Source organism: Lactuca saligna, chromosome 1 (assembly GCF_052625555.1).
Source record: "Lactuca saligna cultivar CGN05327 chromosome 1, ASM5262555v1, whole genome shotgun sequence".
Classification (NCBI taxonomy): Eukaryota; Viridiplantae; Streptophyta; class Magnoliopsida; order Asterales; family Asteraceae; genus Lactuca; species Lactuca saligna.
The window spans coordinates 5,087,153-5,099,536 of NC_136417.1; the positions used below are offsets into that span (position 1 = coordinate 5,087,153).

Below are 12,384 nucleotides of genomic sequence, written 5' to 3' on the forward strand. Positions count from 1 at the left end.
TACAAGTTGTAACTGATCATGTTTCAGCATATGTAAAGGCAAGTAAGAGTTGTAACTTGTATATGCATGTTAATATTATGTTGCGTTTGTTAATGTCTTATAATTTCTAAATTCTAATTTTCTGTCTATAAACTTTGTAGGGAAGTTGTTGGAAGCCAAAAGAGAGCATCTTTATTGGACACCATGTGCTACTCATTGCTTGGATTTGATGTTGAAGGACATTGGAAAAAAGGTTCCTAAGGTGAAAACTGCAATAAAGAAGGCTATGTTAGCAATTGGCTATATATATATATATATATATATATATATATATATATATATATATATATATATATATATATATATTGGTTATACGGAAAATAAATAATTAGGGCGATACATGTTAGAACCAATAAAAGCATGACAACACATCACTTTGGAGTAACTACATAAATAACTTCCATAGTACATTGCTTATGAATAAAAAAAATGGACACGTATCACTTGAAAATTGGTTCCAGCATATGTTGCCCTAATTATTCATTTTCCATTGAACCTACTTTTATATATATATATATATATATATATATATATATATATATATATATATATATATATATATATATATATATATATATATATGAGAAAGTTCACCAAAGAAAGAAACTTGCATAGGCCAACTGTAACTAGATTTGCCACATCTTTTATCACACTTGCCCAAGTCCACAGACAAAGACACAACCTGAAGAATATGGTGATTTCTATAGAGTGGGAAAAGGCAAAGTGGTCCAGCAAAGATTAGATTGCAAAAAAAGTAAAAACCTACTTTATGCAAGATTCATTTTGGAGGAATGTTTTGTATGCTCTCAAGTTAATTGGCCCTTTAGTCGAAGTTCTTAGGTTAGTTGATGGAGAAAAGTATCCAGCAATGGGCTATATTTATGATGTTGTGGATATGGCTAAAGAAGCTATTCGTGATAGTTTTTCCAATGCGGATGACTACAAGACAACTTTTCAAATCATTGATCAAAGGTAGGAATGTCAACTGCATAAACCTCTACATGCAGCAGGACATTATTTGAACCCGATGATATTTTATAAGGATGTTGTTGGGGTGGCTTGTGAAGAAGTGGAACAAGGGTTATATGGTTGCAGTATGAGACTTGTTCCAGATCAGGAAGTTCAAGACAAAATTTCTGCAGAGTTAGATAAATATCGGAATGCAGAAGGACTATTCGGTCATCCTATGGCTATTAAGCATAGAAAAACAAAAGCACCAGGTAACAAAATGATATTATAAGTTCTTAACCAACTTTTTTTGGTAGTTTCTATTTTGATTTTCTTAGTTTATTTTTAACTTTTTATTATTAGCTGATTGGTGGGCATCATATGGATCTTCGGCGCCTAATCTTAAAAAGTTTGTCATACGGGTCCTTATAGTGCTACAAGTTGTGAGAGAAACTGGAGTGTTTTTCAACACGTAAGTTTTTTTCTATCTATTTAAAAAAAATTGTTTTCCTAAATGATAATATGTTTTTTTTTTCTTATTTTAGTTATTTCATGATTTTTCTTACTTTAATTACTTTCGTTCTTGTAGTTTCATACGAAGAGACGAAATAGATTGCACAGTCTAGATTAAATGACATGGTGTTTGTCAAATTCAATTGTGCCTTAGACCGCCGAGTTAAAGATAAGGAGAACGATCCTATTCTTTTACAAGAGATTGATGAAAGTAACGAGTGGTTGATGGGAAGACTTGAAGAGGAGAATGATGATGACATAGTATTTGTTGGTGAAGATCTTGGAGAGATGTGGCTCACGCATCAGCTGCTTATGAACCTAGTTATCTAACTAGATCGAGAGTGCAAAATGATGTAGCCGACCCATCGGGTATTGATAAGGGAAAAGCTCCATAATCTAGTCAACGATCTGGATTTTGTTTGGTGGATGAAGAGATGGAAGAGGATATGAGAAGTGATTGTGGAAGGGATGATGTTGTCCAAGTTGACGATGATGATGACCGTTTCGCGTATTTTTAGTTTTTATGATTAAGGATTAGGAATTTAGAACTTAAGTTCTGTCTTTTTTTATCACCCTGATGTTGCTTTTAACTTTTGAAATTGATTTTTGACTTTTGAAATTGATGTCTTATCCAATATGCAGGATATGGCTTTTACTCCCAAAACCCAAAGCGCTTTACGCTATATAAAACCAAGTAACTAACAAAAAGATTGATTTTGGTTGATTTTATCTGGATTGAATGGTTCGCGCCAATTGTTTCTACATACATATAAAATCTTAAATCATTTTGTTTAAGAAATTAGATCATGATAGACAACCCAACCTAAATTAAACTCAAAATTAGGCTAACAAGTTAAGATTTTTAATCCGATTAATTAATTACATCGGCCTATTTAGTTAAAAGGGTTAGGGTAGCAATGAATTTTTTTGACTAAAATGCCAATAAAAATATGGTAGTTGTTTTTATTTTAATAAGATTAATATTTAATTATCTTATATATGATATATAATAATAAAACCTAGTTTTTAAACATGCCTAATAATAATACCCACTCACTTGTAATTTGTAAAGCCTAATTGACTTATTTAATTTTCCTTTTCCCTGGTGATGAGGCCAACTAAAAGTGAAAATAGACCAGATTAGAAGTGAGCAATTGATGATTTATATTTGTGTTTTTCTTTTCCTAATTTTGAACAATTATTTGTGTTTGTAGCTTATTTAAGTATATATAAAGTTTATTTTGTTTTGATTACATGCTAAAGTTTCAATGAATCAACCTATGTTCAACCCTTCATTACACAAGTGAAACTAACTCAAGAAACTTGATTCATTGGGGTCTCTAGTATAGCCTTTTATTACTATGCTTGATTTATTAAGCTAAATTTTCACAAAATCCACTACGTTTTCAATGTTTGATTCCAAAAGCCATTACTCTTTTATCCCAATGTGAAGAAAAGTGGAATGTGAAATAAGGATATACCTTCCAGCGTAATGATCTTTTATCCCAATGTGAATTTTTTTTCATACAAGCTTCTAAATCGTTTTGTCCATACAATAATACAATTCCTATAATCATATTTAAACCTAACACATCATAACCAAAACGTCTCAATTTTGTTTCAATTACACTCTAAGCTAAATCCATAATAACACACCATTACATAAATTCATCAAATTCGACCCCATAAAGTTCGAGTAAAAACTTGTAATCTCTGTTCCTCCAAAGCTCGCCATAATCAGTCGAACTAACATTACACAGAAAATGACCAAAATATCCTTGCATATCAAGGAAAAAAAAAACAACCAAGGTCCGATTTTCTCTAATCAACGGGGTTATGCCAGATTGTGAAATGTCATTGGTACCCTTGCCTTTCTGCAGCATAGCTTCTACTCTCATCTACATTCAAGTTCATAGCAAGGACTTCATGGCTCTCTGAACCTAAAACAGAATCAAACTCTGAAGAATTATGGTGGCGGGAGTTTATGTCTTTGATGTTGTGGCGCTGAGAGATTTTCAAAAGGTCTCCACCTAAATCCATATCATCTTCAACCTTCAAACGGCGGTCTTCTGGGCCGGATTCCTCACCACCGGATTCCCGAGAGGTGGCCGGAGGTGGCGGCCGGTGGACTTCTTCCATGAAAGCCCGGAACTTGTTTCTTGAAGGCTTTATCTTTGTGCAGAATACTTCTTTGAAATTTCCTGCACAACCTTGATCATAAATATTGATCCTGTTGTCAGCTCGATACCGGAAGTTTTCATAGGTAGTCTGCAAAAAGCACAAAAGTTCAATTATCACTTTTTCTATTAAGTCAATCTTTCTGCATTAAATGAAAAAAAGAATCATTCATATATAGCTAACTGGATTGCGCCTTGTCCTTGTTATTTCCATTAAGTCAAAAAGAAACAGCACCTTATTCTATAGTTGACTTTTAAGAGTCAGAAACTCATAATTTTGACTTCAAAACTAACGCGACGTGAGAAAATCAAAATAGCTACATTATGAGCATTCTTGTACACAAAAGTTCCAGACTTAGAAACTACAAGAAATCTATGTTAGAAAAGACGTATGGGTTTGAATTTAAAAAGTCAAAGTGAGACTCTAATGACTAATAAATATACTAACCTGGTTTGAGCTAATGAGATAAAGATGAAAACCCGTAAGCCCACCAACGAACCAGAGTGCAATAAAACAATAAGCCATCAACACCACCGCGAGAGGAGATTCTCTCATCCCGCTCCAAATCGAGCCACCATAATCCCTCATCAAAACCTTGATGTAAAAAGCCGACATACAAAATACATAGATACAAAGAAGCGTCGAGGAAGAAACGAATAAAAAGAAGAATCGGTAATTACGCTGCAATAAAACAAAAAACAAAATTTGAAATTGGAGTCGAATTGATTAAATACAAACAACAAATACACTATAAATTGCGATAAATAAATAAAGAAAAGGTATACCAATCCGATGCATTGGCCAACCCACGGACAATGGTGATCGAAGCGCTCGACACAATTGTTACAAACGGAACAATGAGAGCAACGAGGAGGTCGATAAAGCATGCACGTGTCACAGTATTTGACTCTAACCGACACTCCGTTCACAATAACTTCTTTTGTACGAGGAAACTGTAAGCTCGGAGTTTTATCGTTTGATACCGAACTTTCATACCGGAGTTCTTCTTCAGGTGGATGTAAGTTACGAGGAACGATTCCAGGGTCTCGAGATGAAGTAAGAAGAAGAAGTACCAATACCTAGCATCATAAACTAAATAATCATCATCAGCTATAAACCATAACGAAAGAATAATTTTAATGTTTCATGTACAAACTACAAAGTAAAAAAGTACTATTCAATAATATGATGAAATAAAAGGAATCTTGTTGATGGAAATCGATGTTAGTGATAAGTAGGTAATTTTTGGCTTGGAAGAATATTGAGACAAGGAAAAGAAAAAATCAATTATACATTGTAATTTTAATTTTTCTTAGTAGGACACTGTACTAGTTTTTAATGAACCCACTTGACCCGTTATCAATAAGATATAACCCGAATTAATGAATTTTTACTGATGTATGAAATGCATAATAATAATAACACGAATAATTGTGTAGTTGGGGATCAAGAGAACTAACATAGATTGTGAACAGAAATGGTGCCACAACAATCATATACCCTGCATTATATGAAGGAAACTCATGGAGAAGATGTCTTCCAATGAAATTGCAGAAAATAACAACAGGAACCATGATCATTGATGCAGAAACAAGTATAGACCTAGCATCTGGACCAAAGATCAACCTTCCTCCAAGAAGGAACTTCTGAATAAACCAAAAAAATGAAAAAGGTTAACATGAGTAATAAAGAAAGAAACAACTTACATGAAGAAACTCATATGAAGTCAGTAGAACTGTAGCATGAAGTTACACAAAACTAATACAAACAATAAACTGTTGCAAAAGATTTGGAGTTACCGAGTTAGATAAAGAAAATGAAGATGTACCAACAACTGACCAAAATCAAGTGGGTTTGTATTAAATGAAAACACTTGGATGAACAAAATTGTAAATTTATCAACAAGTTTCAAAGAAAATTTCATCAAGAAAGGTTAAGAGATACCAAAAACCACTAACAAACTCTACTCGCAAGCTTAGGTTTTTATATCAGACGAAGGGCCAAAATAAACAATGATTAAGCACAATTTAACCTCAATAGAAGTTCTTTATACCGAATATTTGTTCTGTAGGTATGTCACAAAACTTATTTTTGAAGTGCCCCTACCTACTCCAGACATACATATACATCTGCATTTCATATTAATATATAAATATATAGTCCAAATCAAATATAATCTAGTTAAAGAAGGTTCTATAATACAATTCAATTAACAGAATAACGAAAGAAGCTGAAAAAACAACACGAACCGAACATCCAATAAAAAAAGAACCCAAATTCAGGTATAATAATCACAAACCAAGCAACGCTACATGATAAATCAAAGAAACATCTATATTAGAGTAATAATAAGCTGCGAATCTGAAGCCGACCCAGATGATAAAAAGTCAAAGTAGAAGTTCAAAATCTTACATTTCTCCCTTTCCAGACTTCGTATACTCTCTTCTCCATGTAAAACGAAAACCCAACTCACGAAATCAGTAACGAATGTCTGAAACTTATTGTAGCTCATAAGTCATAGCAGTTCGTCTTCTACAAAACCCATAGAAGAAGAAGTAAAATGTGAGTGAAGAGGATCACTGATGGAAATTAGAGAAAAAAGGGGTTTCCTTTGGAACGAGAAGCGCGCTCTTATGTCCCAATCAGTCTGCAAATTAAATTATGAGTCAAGATTTGTCTTTGCTCTTTTTCTTTTTCAGCCATAGTGGAAGTGATTTGGGGATGTTCTTGAATGCTGCTTTCTCCTTTTTCACTTTTCTTTTCTATAAATTCTTACCTTTTTTTTTTTTTTTTTCTCGATCGAAGATTTGCATTAAAAAATAATAACACAGCAAATTTCATGTACAAGAATTTTTAAAAGAGTAAATGTCAATAATCTAAATTCTCTTGTACAAGAATTTAGTTTTAACGTATTTTTCCGCAAGAGTTATTATTTTTTCGTAGAGGCAACGATTACAAGGTCGGCTGGCTTTTTGAGCTGAGCAAATTGGGACCCCAAATGCCATTACGCCAAAAGCCCTCGTTTATTCTTGTTATATTGGGGCATATAGTATATAGTGTTGGCCCATTAATTTATAGTCTAGTGGACTTATTTTGACCCAACACTCTTATCAGGTCCCAATACAAAAGAGGGAGCGAGAGCAAGAGCGACCCGCGTGCGCATCCAACTATCAAGACGTCATCAACTCTCCAGACTTCATGAAACGATTTCTATAGAAAATCTAAACCGGAGGTCGTCCACTTCATCATAAGCCAACGCCCAACGGTTAGTTCTCATTGACTACTTCTTCTATTTCTTATTCAACTTAAATCAATTTCTTCTCCTTCGTTTCTGATTTTCTGAACTCGTGTACAACTCAACAAGGAACCACAAAGTTTTCAGCAATTGAAACTCTATTCTTTCCTTTCTTATTTCTGATTTTAGTTTTTCTAAAATAGCAATCAAACGACAACACCGATAATCGATGACAGTTATCGGCGTTAGGGTGTATATCTGCCGAGTTAAGCTCGAGCTCGGTAGGCTCCGACTTGACTTGTTTAAATGCATGGGCCTTGAGCTCGAGCTTGGCTCGCTTCGAGCTTAACTTTTAAAGCTAAAACTCTAGTTGTGAAGGATTTAACATGCTCGAGTTTGGCTTTGGATCAACTCGTTTGTTAGACGAGCCTAAATGAGCTTAAGTTCGGTTCGAGCTTGTCTCCAATTAGGAGCCAGGATTTAGTAATAAGGGGGCTGAAAGTCTCATATTGCAAGTACCATTAAAAAAGTAAGCAATAAGAAATAAAACTCATCTTCTTAATTAGAGAATTGAAATCGTGTTGATGTAGCAGTGTAGCCGGAAATAATTTGTTAATCGAAAACTAACCTCCTAAACGAATAAAAACCGCTACGCTTGAACTCTTGATAATCTTCAATTAACAAACATTGTCTGTAAATAAATGGGGGTAATATAGTTATAAACAAATGGGGATAATATAGCTACAGAGGGATTAATATAATTGGAATCTTAATCAAAATAGTTGATTAAAAGAAAATTGATAGGGTGAGCGGTGGTTTTAAAAAATTAAAATGAAAGGTCACTATTTTTTATACTTTAATTGTTTTTGAAGATAGTTGGAAGGGGCTCAAGTATCATTAAGTGATTTATATGGGCAAAACTTTACTAATAAACCTTTTTATCTATAATATTGGTGTAGTTTGAAAAGTGATAAGGGGGCAAAGCATCCGGCAGCCCCCTATAACCCTATTCCCTCGGCCTCTGCCTCTAATAATAGTTAAATACGAAGCTCTTCTGTGTTTTTAAGCTCATTTACTATTATTTGATATATTTTTTAGAACAACTTATATACGTATCCCACTACTCTACTCCTAAATGGCTAAATCTATACTTTCGTCTACATCGGGACTTGAATCCTCAAGCTGATGTGACCCTATTTGTCAACTTCCAAACTATTTGATATTATTATTTGATATTTGATTATTTGTGTAGCATGGTATATTTTGTTTATCTTGTGTCCTTAGGTTGTATTTTCCTCGTTCTTAAGGTACCTTTTTTGTACATTTCTTCTTTATATATGTATTTGTTCCCCACCTTTTGGGGTATCCTGTTCATTAAATTGAGACATGAAATCAGAGCACAAACGTTTCTGACCGCTCTCATCCCCATCGATCCCTCTCTCTTCCCTCTATCTAATCGATTTCTCTCTTACCTTCTCCATCTAATTTTTTTTTTCCGGTGATCTCATGTCTTCCTCGACAGCAGATGCCACCCTTCCCATGAACACCCTTCTCCACATGATTACTATCAAGCTCACTTCTTCTAATTACCTCCTTACCTCCTGTGGAAGAATCAAATGCTTTTCGTGTTCTCGTATCAAAACCTAATCTCCCAAATTAATGGTTTATCTACCCCTCCAGAACCTACAATCGTCCAAGGTGAGAAATCAATTGTCAATCCCCTCTTTTCTTCTTGGATGTCGGCTGATCAGAGGGTTGTAATTATCCTTCATGCTTCTTTGACTGAAGAAGTTGTTGCTGAGATCATTGGTTTACCCACTACTTGCTCCATCTGGCTTGCCCTTGAGTCCGTTTACAACAACTCGTCGGTAGAATGGATTCAAATTTTACATGACCAGCTTCGCCAATCGGCCAAAGGTTCGACTATTGTTTCTGATTTTGGTCGGAAATTCAAGGGCTTGTGTGATCAATTAGCTGCGGTTGGCGCTCCAGTTGATGCCTCTGATCAACTGCACCGGTTTTTATGTGGTTTGGGTCCTTCTTTTGAAACTTTTTCTACTTCTGTTCGTATATCTTGTCATGTTCCAGTTTTCCGGGACCTTCTTGCTCAGGCCGAGAGCCACGAGATGTTTTTACGATCTCTTCATGGATCCTTATCTCCACCTGTTGCTTTTGTTTCTGCTTCCGCCCCAAACTAACCCTACGCGCGACTCTCCTAAATCATCTCGTGGTGGTCATACCAGTAGTGGTACACACACACACACACTGTCAACTGTGTCGTACAAATGGACATTTTGCCAACACATGCCCAAATCTCTCACAGTTTGCTTCTAAGGTTGTTTCACCTGATGCTGATATTTCCAAAGCTTTTCATGCTCAATGTCATGTTACTTCGTCTCGCCCAGATTGGTATGTTGATTCTGGGGCCACTAATCACATGACAAACTCAACTGATGCTACCCCGTATCTTGACCAAGCCAACGTCGCCTTTAGAAATGATAATAAACTACCTATTTCACATATTGGTTATTCTAAGGTCTCGCCGAATATCAAATTGAATGATGTGTTGGTGGTTCCTAATATGGAGAAAAATCTTCTCTCTGTTAGTAAGCTAACCTGTGACAATCATTTGGATGTTTTGCTTTCCAATCCTTACTTTTATATTTAGGGTCGCACGTCACAAAAAGATTCTAGCTCAAGGAAGATGTGAGAATGGCTTGTATGTTTTGAGCTCAAGCCCCCATGCTCTCGTTGCTGCCTCACCATTGAAGGCCTCTTTTAAGCTTTGGCATTTACGATTAGGACACGTGTCATCTGACACTATTTTACTTTTAAATAAAATGTGTAGTTTATGTGTTTCCTCCATCTTACCTAAACCAGTTTTATGTTCGGCTTGTCAAATGTCTAAAGGATGTCAATCATCTTTTGATATTAATGTAAAAAGGGCATTACACTCATTGGATTTAGTGCACTGTGATTTGTGGGGCCCATTGTCGGTTTCATCGGTTGATGGTTCCTGTTATTATGCTCTTTTTTGGATGATTTTTCCCGGTTCAGTTGGCTTTACCCGTTACGCTCAAAATCTGAATTCCATATTGTCTTGCCCATGTATATGAACCTTGTGCAAAATTAGTTCTCTACCAAGATCAAAGTGATGGAGGTACAGAGTTTTTGAATCATAATATTCGACGACTGTTTGAGGAAAATGGAACGCTTCACCATTTATCTTCCCCATATACCCCACAACAAAATGGTCGGGTTGAACAGAAACACCGTCATGTGGTTGAAACCGGATTGGAAATGCTCTTTAACGGGCGTGTTCCACCAACTTATTGGGCGGATGCTTTTTCCTCGGCAACCTATATAATCAACCGTCTCCCATCACAAGTTCTGGATGGAAAATCACCATTTGAGGTCTTATTTTCATGCAAGCCTTCGTATAGCAACTTTCCTGCTTTCGTGTGTCAAGTGTACCCTTATTTACGTGACTATGCGGCTAACAAACTAATCTCGAGGATCCTTCCATGTATTTTTTTGGGCTACTCATCTCAATATAAGGGATATAAATGCCTAGATCCTACCACCTCTTGCATTTTCATCACCCGACATTCCCGTTTTGATGAAAGTTTGTTTCCGTTTTTCTAGGAATCCATTAACTGAGGATGCCTCCTTACTACCACTGCATTTATTTTTGGATGAAGGTATAAAGACCTCCACACAACCGCTACCCACAACATCTTCACCAAGTCCTGCCACTAGCCCTTGTGGGTTCTGTTTGGATGATACAAATAGTACTAGGCCATCCCATGTGGATCCGCCTCACTCGCCCGACTCTCCTACTGGGTTATCATTCATGTTGTCAGATGGGTCTGCTGTCCCGATCGTTGGTTCTCACCCTGACACTACTCCTCATCTTGAGCCCACCTCCATTTTTTATCCAATTGACCCTCCTATACCGACTGTCGATCCACCTTCTCCTGTGACCACCTCTCATCCCATGGTGACTTGTTCTAAGTCAGGCATCTTCAAACCGAAACATAGGGTAGATATTGCTCATACCTCGCATCATCCTCTCTTTGTTGCTTTGTTCGCTTCACGTGATCCTAAGCGTTTCAAATCCGCCATCAAAAGTGCACATTGGTTAGACGCTATGCAACAAGAGCTTAGTGCACTTTCTAATAATCACATGTGACATCCTCAATTTCACGGTTAGAAAATACCGATTTGTTTATGCTTTGTTTTAAAATCAAAGTAATCTTTTAAAGAAAACAGTTGCGGAATTTGTTCCCAAAACAAAATATGATAAGAATTTATCAAAGCATTTCTTTAAAGAAATGTATTTTCATTAAATAACAAAATCTCGGGATGTAATGTTCCGATACATACCAAAAGCATAAACAATATGAAATAGACCTTACAACAGTTATTTATAACTACTGATCTATAATCCAAAATCTCCCGTCAAGTCCACCAACTTATACTCTTGTGCCATTACCTGTAATGCAAAGAAAACTGAGTGGGTCAGGCTTGGGAGCCTGGTGATCATATATGGTTTTCAACCCACAATAATATAATTATTATATTTAATCATCAAACAATCAACCCAATTACCCATTCTCATTATCTTATTTATTTTCTTAAGGTTTTATCCTAAGAATCAACTATCATTTCTTCATTCGTTCCTAAGGATTTACCTAAGGAATTGACATGAAGTCCATTGCTGTCAAAGTTTATCTATCAGGTACTAAATCCATAGCTATCAAGCGCTAACTCCATAGTCACCAAGGTTTACTCAACAAGCACGAAGTTACATCATCACCAAGGTTTATCAAATAGGCGCTAACTCCATAGTCACCAGGGTTTATCAAATAGGCGCTAACTCCATAGTCACCAAGATTTATACAATAGGCGCTAACTCCAGAGTTGCCACTATTTCATCTACCCATATTCTACCCAACATATTTTGTAGATATAAAATACATATATAGTTTGAATCATTTAACACCTGTATAAAAACATCAATTCCAAGCCCATCTCAAATAGACAAATAATATATAACACATAGCACGTATTTCATAGCTAATACTTTATATTTATGTGTTAGAAGAAAGTAACCACACACTCACTTGATCAGAAGATGATCGGACAACACTACGACTTGTAAAAGTAGTATTCTTCGGTAGATCTGGAAGATCTTCACAGAAATCGGCTTCTCGCAGGTAGAGTTTCAGCTCGGAAATTTCACTTCTTGGGATCTTCGGACTTCGGGACTCGCTTCGGGTCTCAGGATGATATCGGGGATTCGGGGAGTTAAAATAGGGCTTAGAGAGAACGGGAGTGGGAGAGATGAGATGGAGCAACCAAAATCGGTTGATCCTCGATTTCTATTTATAGGGAAAAAAATGCTAAACTCATCTCGTGAGTTTCTAATATTCACCTCGTGAGCTCGATACGTCATTGCGTCCGTCATG

General features: G+C 35.9%; 2 protein-coding genes and 1 pseudogene across 2 annotated transcripts; 2 read left to right on the forward strand and 1 right to left on the reverse strand.

The window, feature by feature from the left end:
- The first annotated feature begins 619 nt into the window (after nucleotides 1-619).
- LOC145047849 (uncharacterized) lies at nucleotides 620-1,995 on the forward strand (annotated as a pseudogene).
- Nucleotides 1,996-2,963: 968 nt separating this feature from the next.
- LOC145036021 (protein S-acyltransferase 8-like) lies at nucleotides 2,964-6,429 on the reverse strand. Its single transcript, XM_078984525.1, has 5 exons — nucleotides 6,091-6,429; nucleotides 5,139-5,324; nucleotides 4,464-4,757; nucleotides 4,126-4,359; nucleotides 2,964-3,768 (listed from the first exon to the last, which is right to left on the reverse strand). The coding sequence occupies exons 1-5, from the start codon at nucleotides 6,127-6,129 to the stop codon at nucleotides 3,355-3,357; spliced, it is 1,167 nt and encodes a 388-aa protein (XP_078840651.1). The 5' UTR covers nucleotides 6,130-6,429; the 3' UTR covers nucleotides 2,964-3,354.
- A 2,220-nt stretch (nucleotides 6,430-8,649) lies between these two features.
- On the forward strand, nucleotides 8,650-11,105 carry LOC145001942 (uncharacterized). The gene is made up of 5 exons (XM_078961272.1): nucleotides 8,650-9,087; nucleotides 9,237-9,322; nucleotides 9,762-9,931; nucleotides 10,047-10,383; nucleotides 10,559-11,105. Exons 1-5 carry the CDS (start codon nucleotides 8,650-8,652, stop codon nucleotides 11,103-11,105), a joined length of 1,578 nt encoding a protein of 525 aa, XP_078817398.1.
- Nucleotides 11,106-12,384: the final 1,279 nt, after the last annotated feature.

Coding starts and splice junctions, on each gene's coding strand:
- LOC145036021 (XM_078984525.1), bottom strand. CDS start 6,129: ATGGAGAAGAGAGTATACGAAGTCTGGAAAGGGAGAAAT. Junction 4,758..5,138: donor CATTTCTGTTCACAATCTAT/GTTAGTTCTCTT, acceptor TTATGATGCTAG/GTATTGGTACTTCTTCTTCT. Junction 4,360..4,463: donor TTGGCCAATGCATCGGATTG/GTATACCTTTTC, acceptor GTTTTATTGCAG/CGTAATTACCGATTCTTCTT.
- LOC145001942 (XM_078961272.1), top strand. CDS start 8,650: ATGTCGGCTGATCAGAGGGTTGTAATTATCCTTCATGCTTCTTTGACT. Junction 9,088..9,236: donor TATCTCCACCTGTTGCTTTT/GTTTCTGCTTCC, acceptor AATCTCTCACAG/TTTGCTTCTAAGGTTGTTTC. Junction 10,384..10,558: donor CCTGCTTTCGTGTGTCAAGT/GTACCCTTATTT, acceptor CCGTTTTTCTAG/GAATCCATTAACTGAGGATG.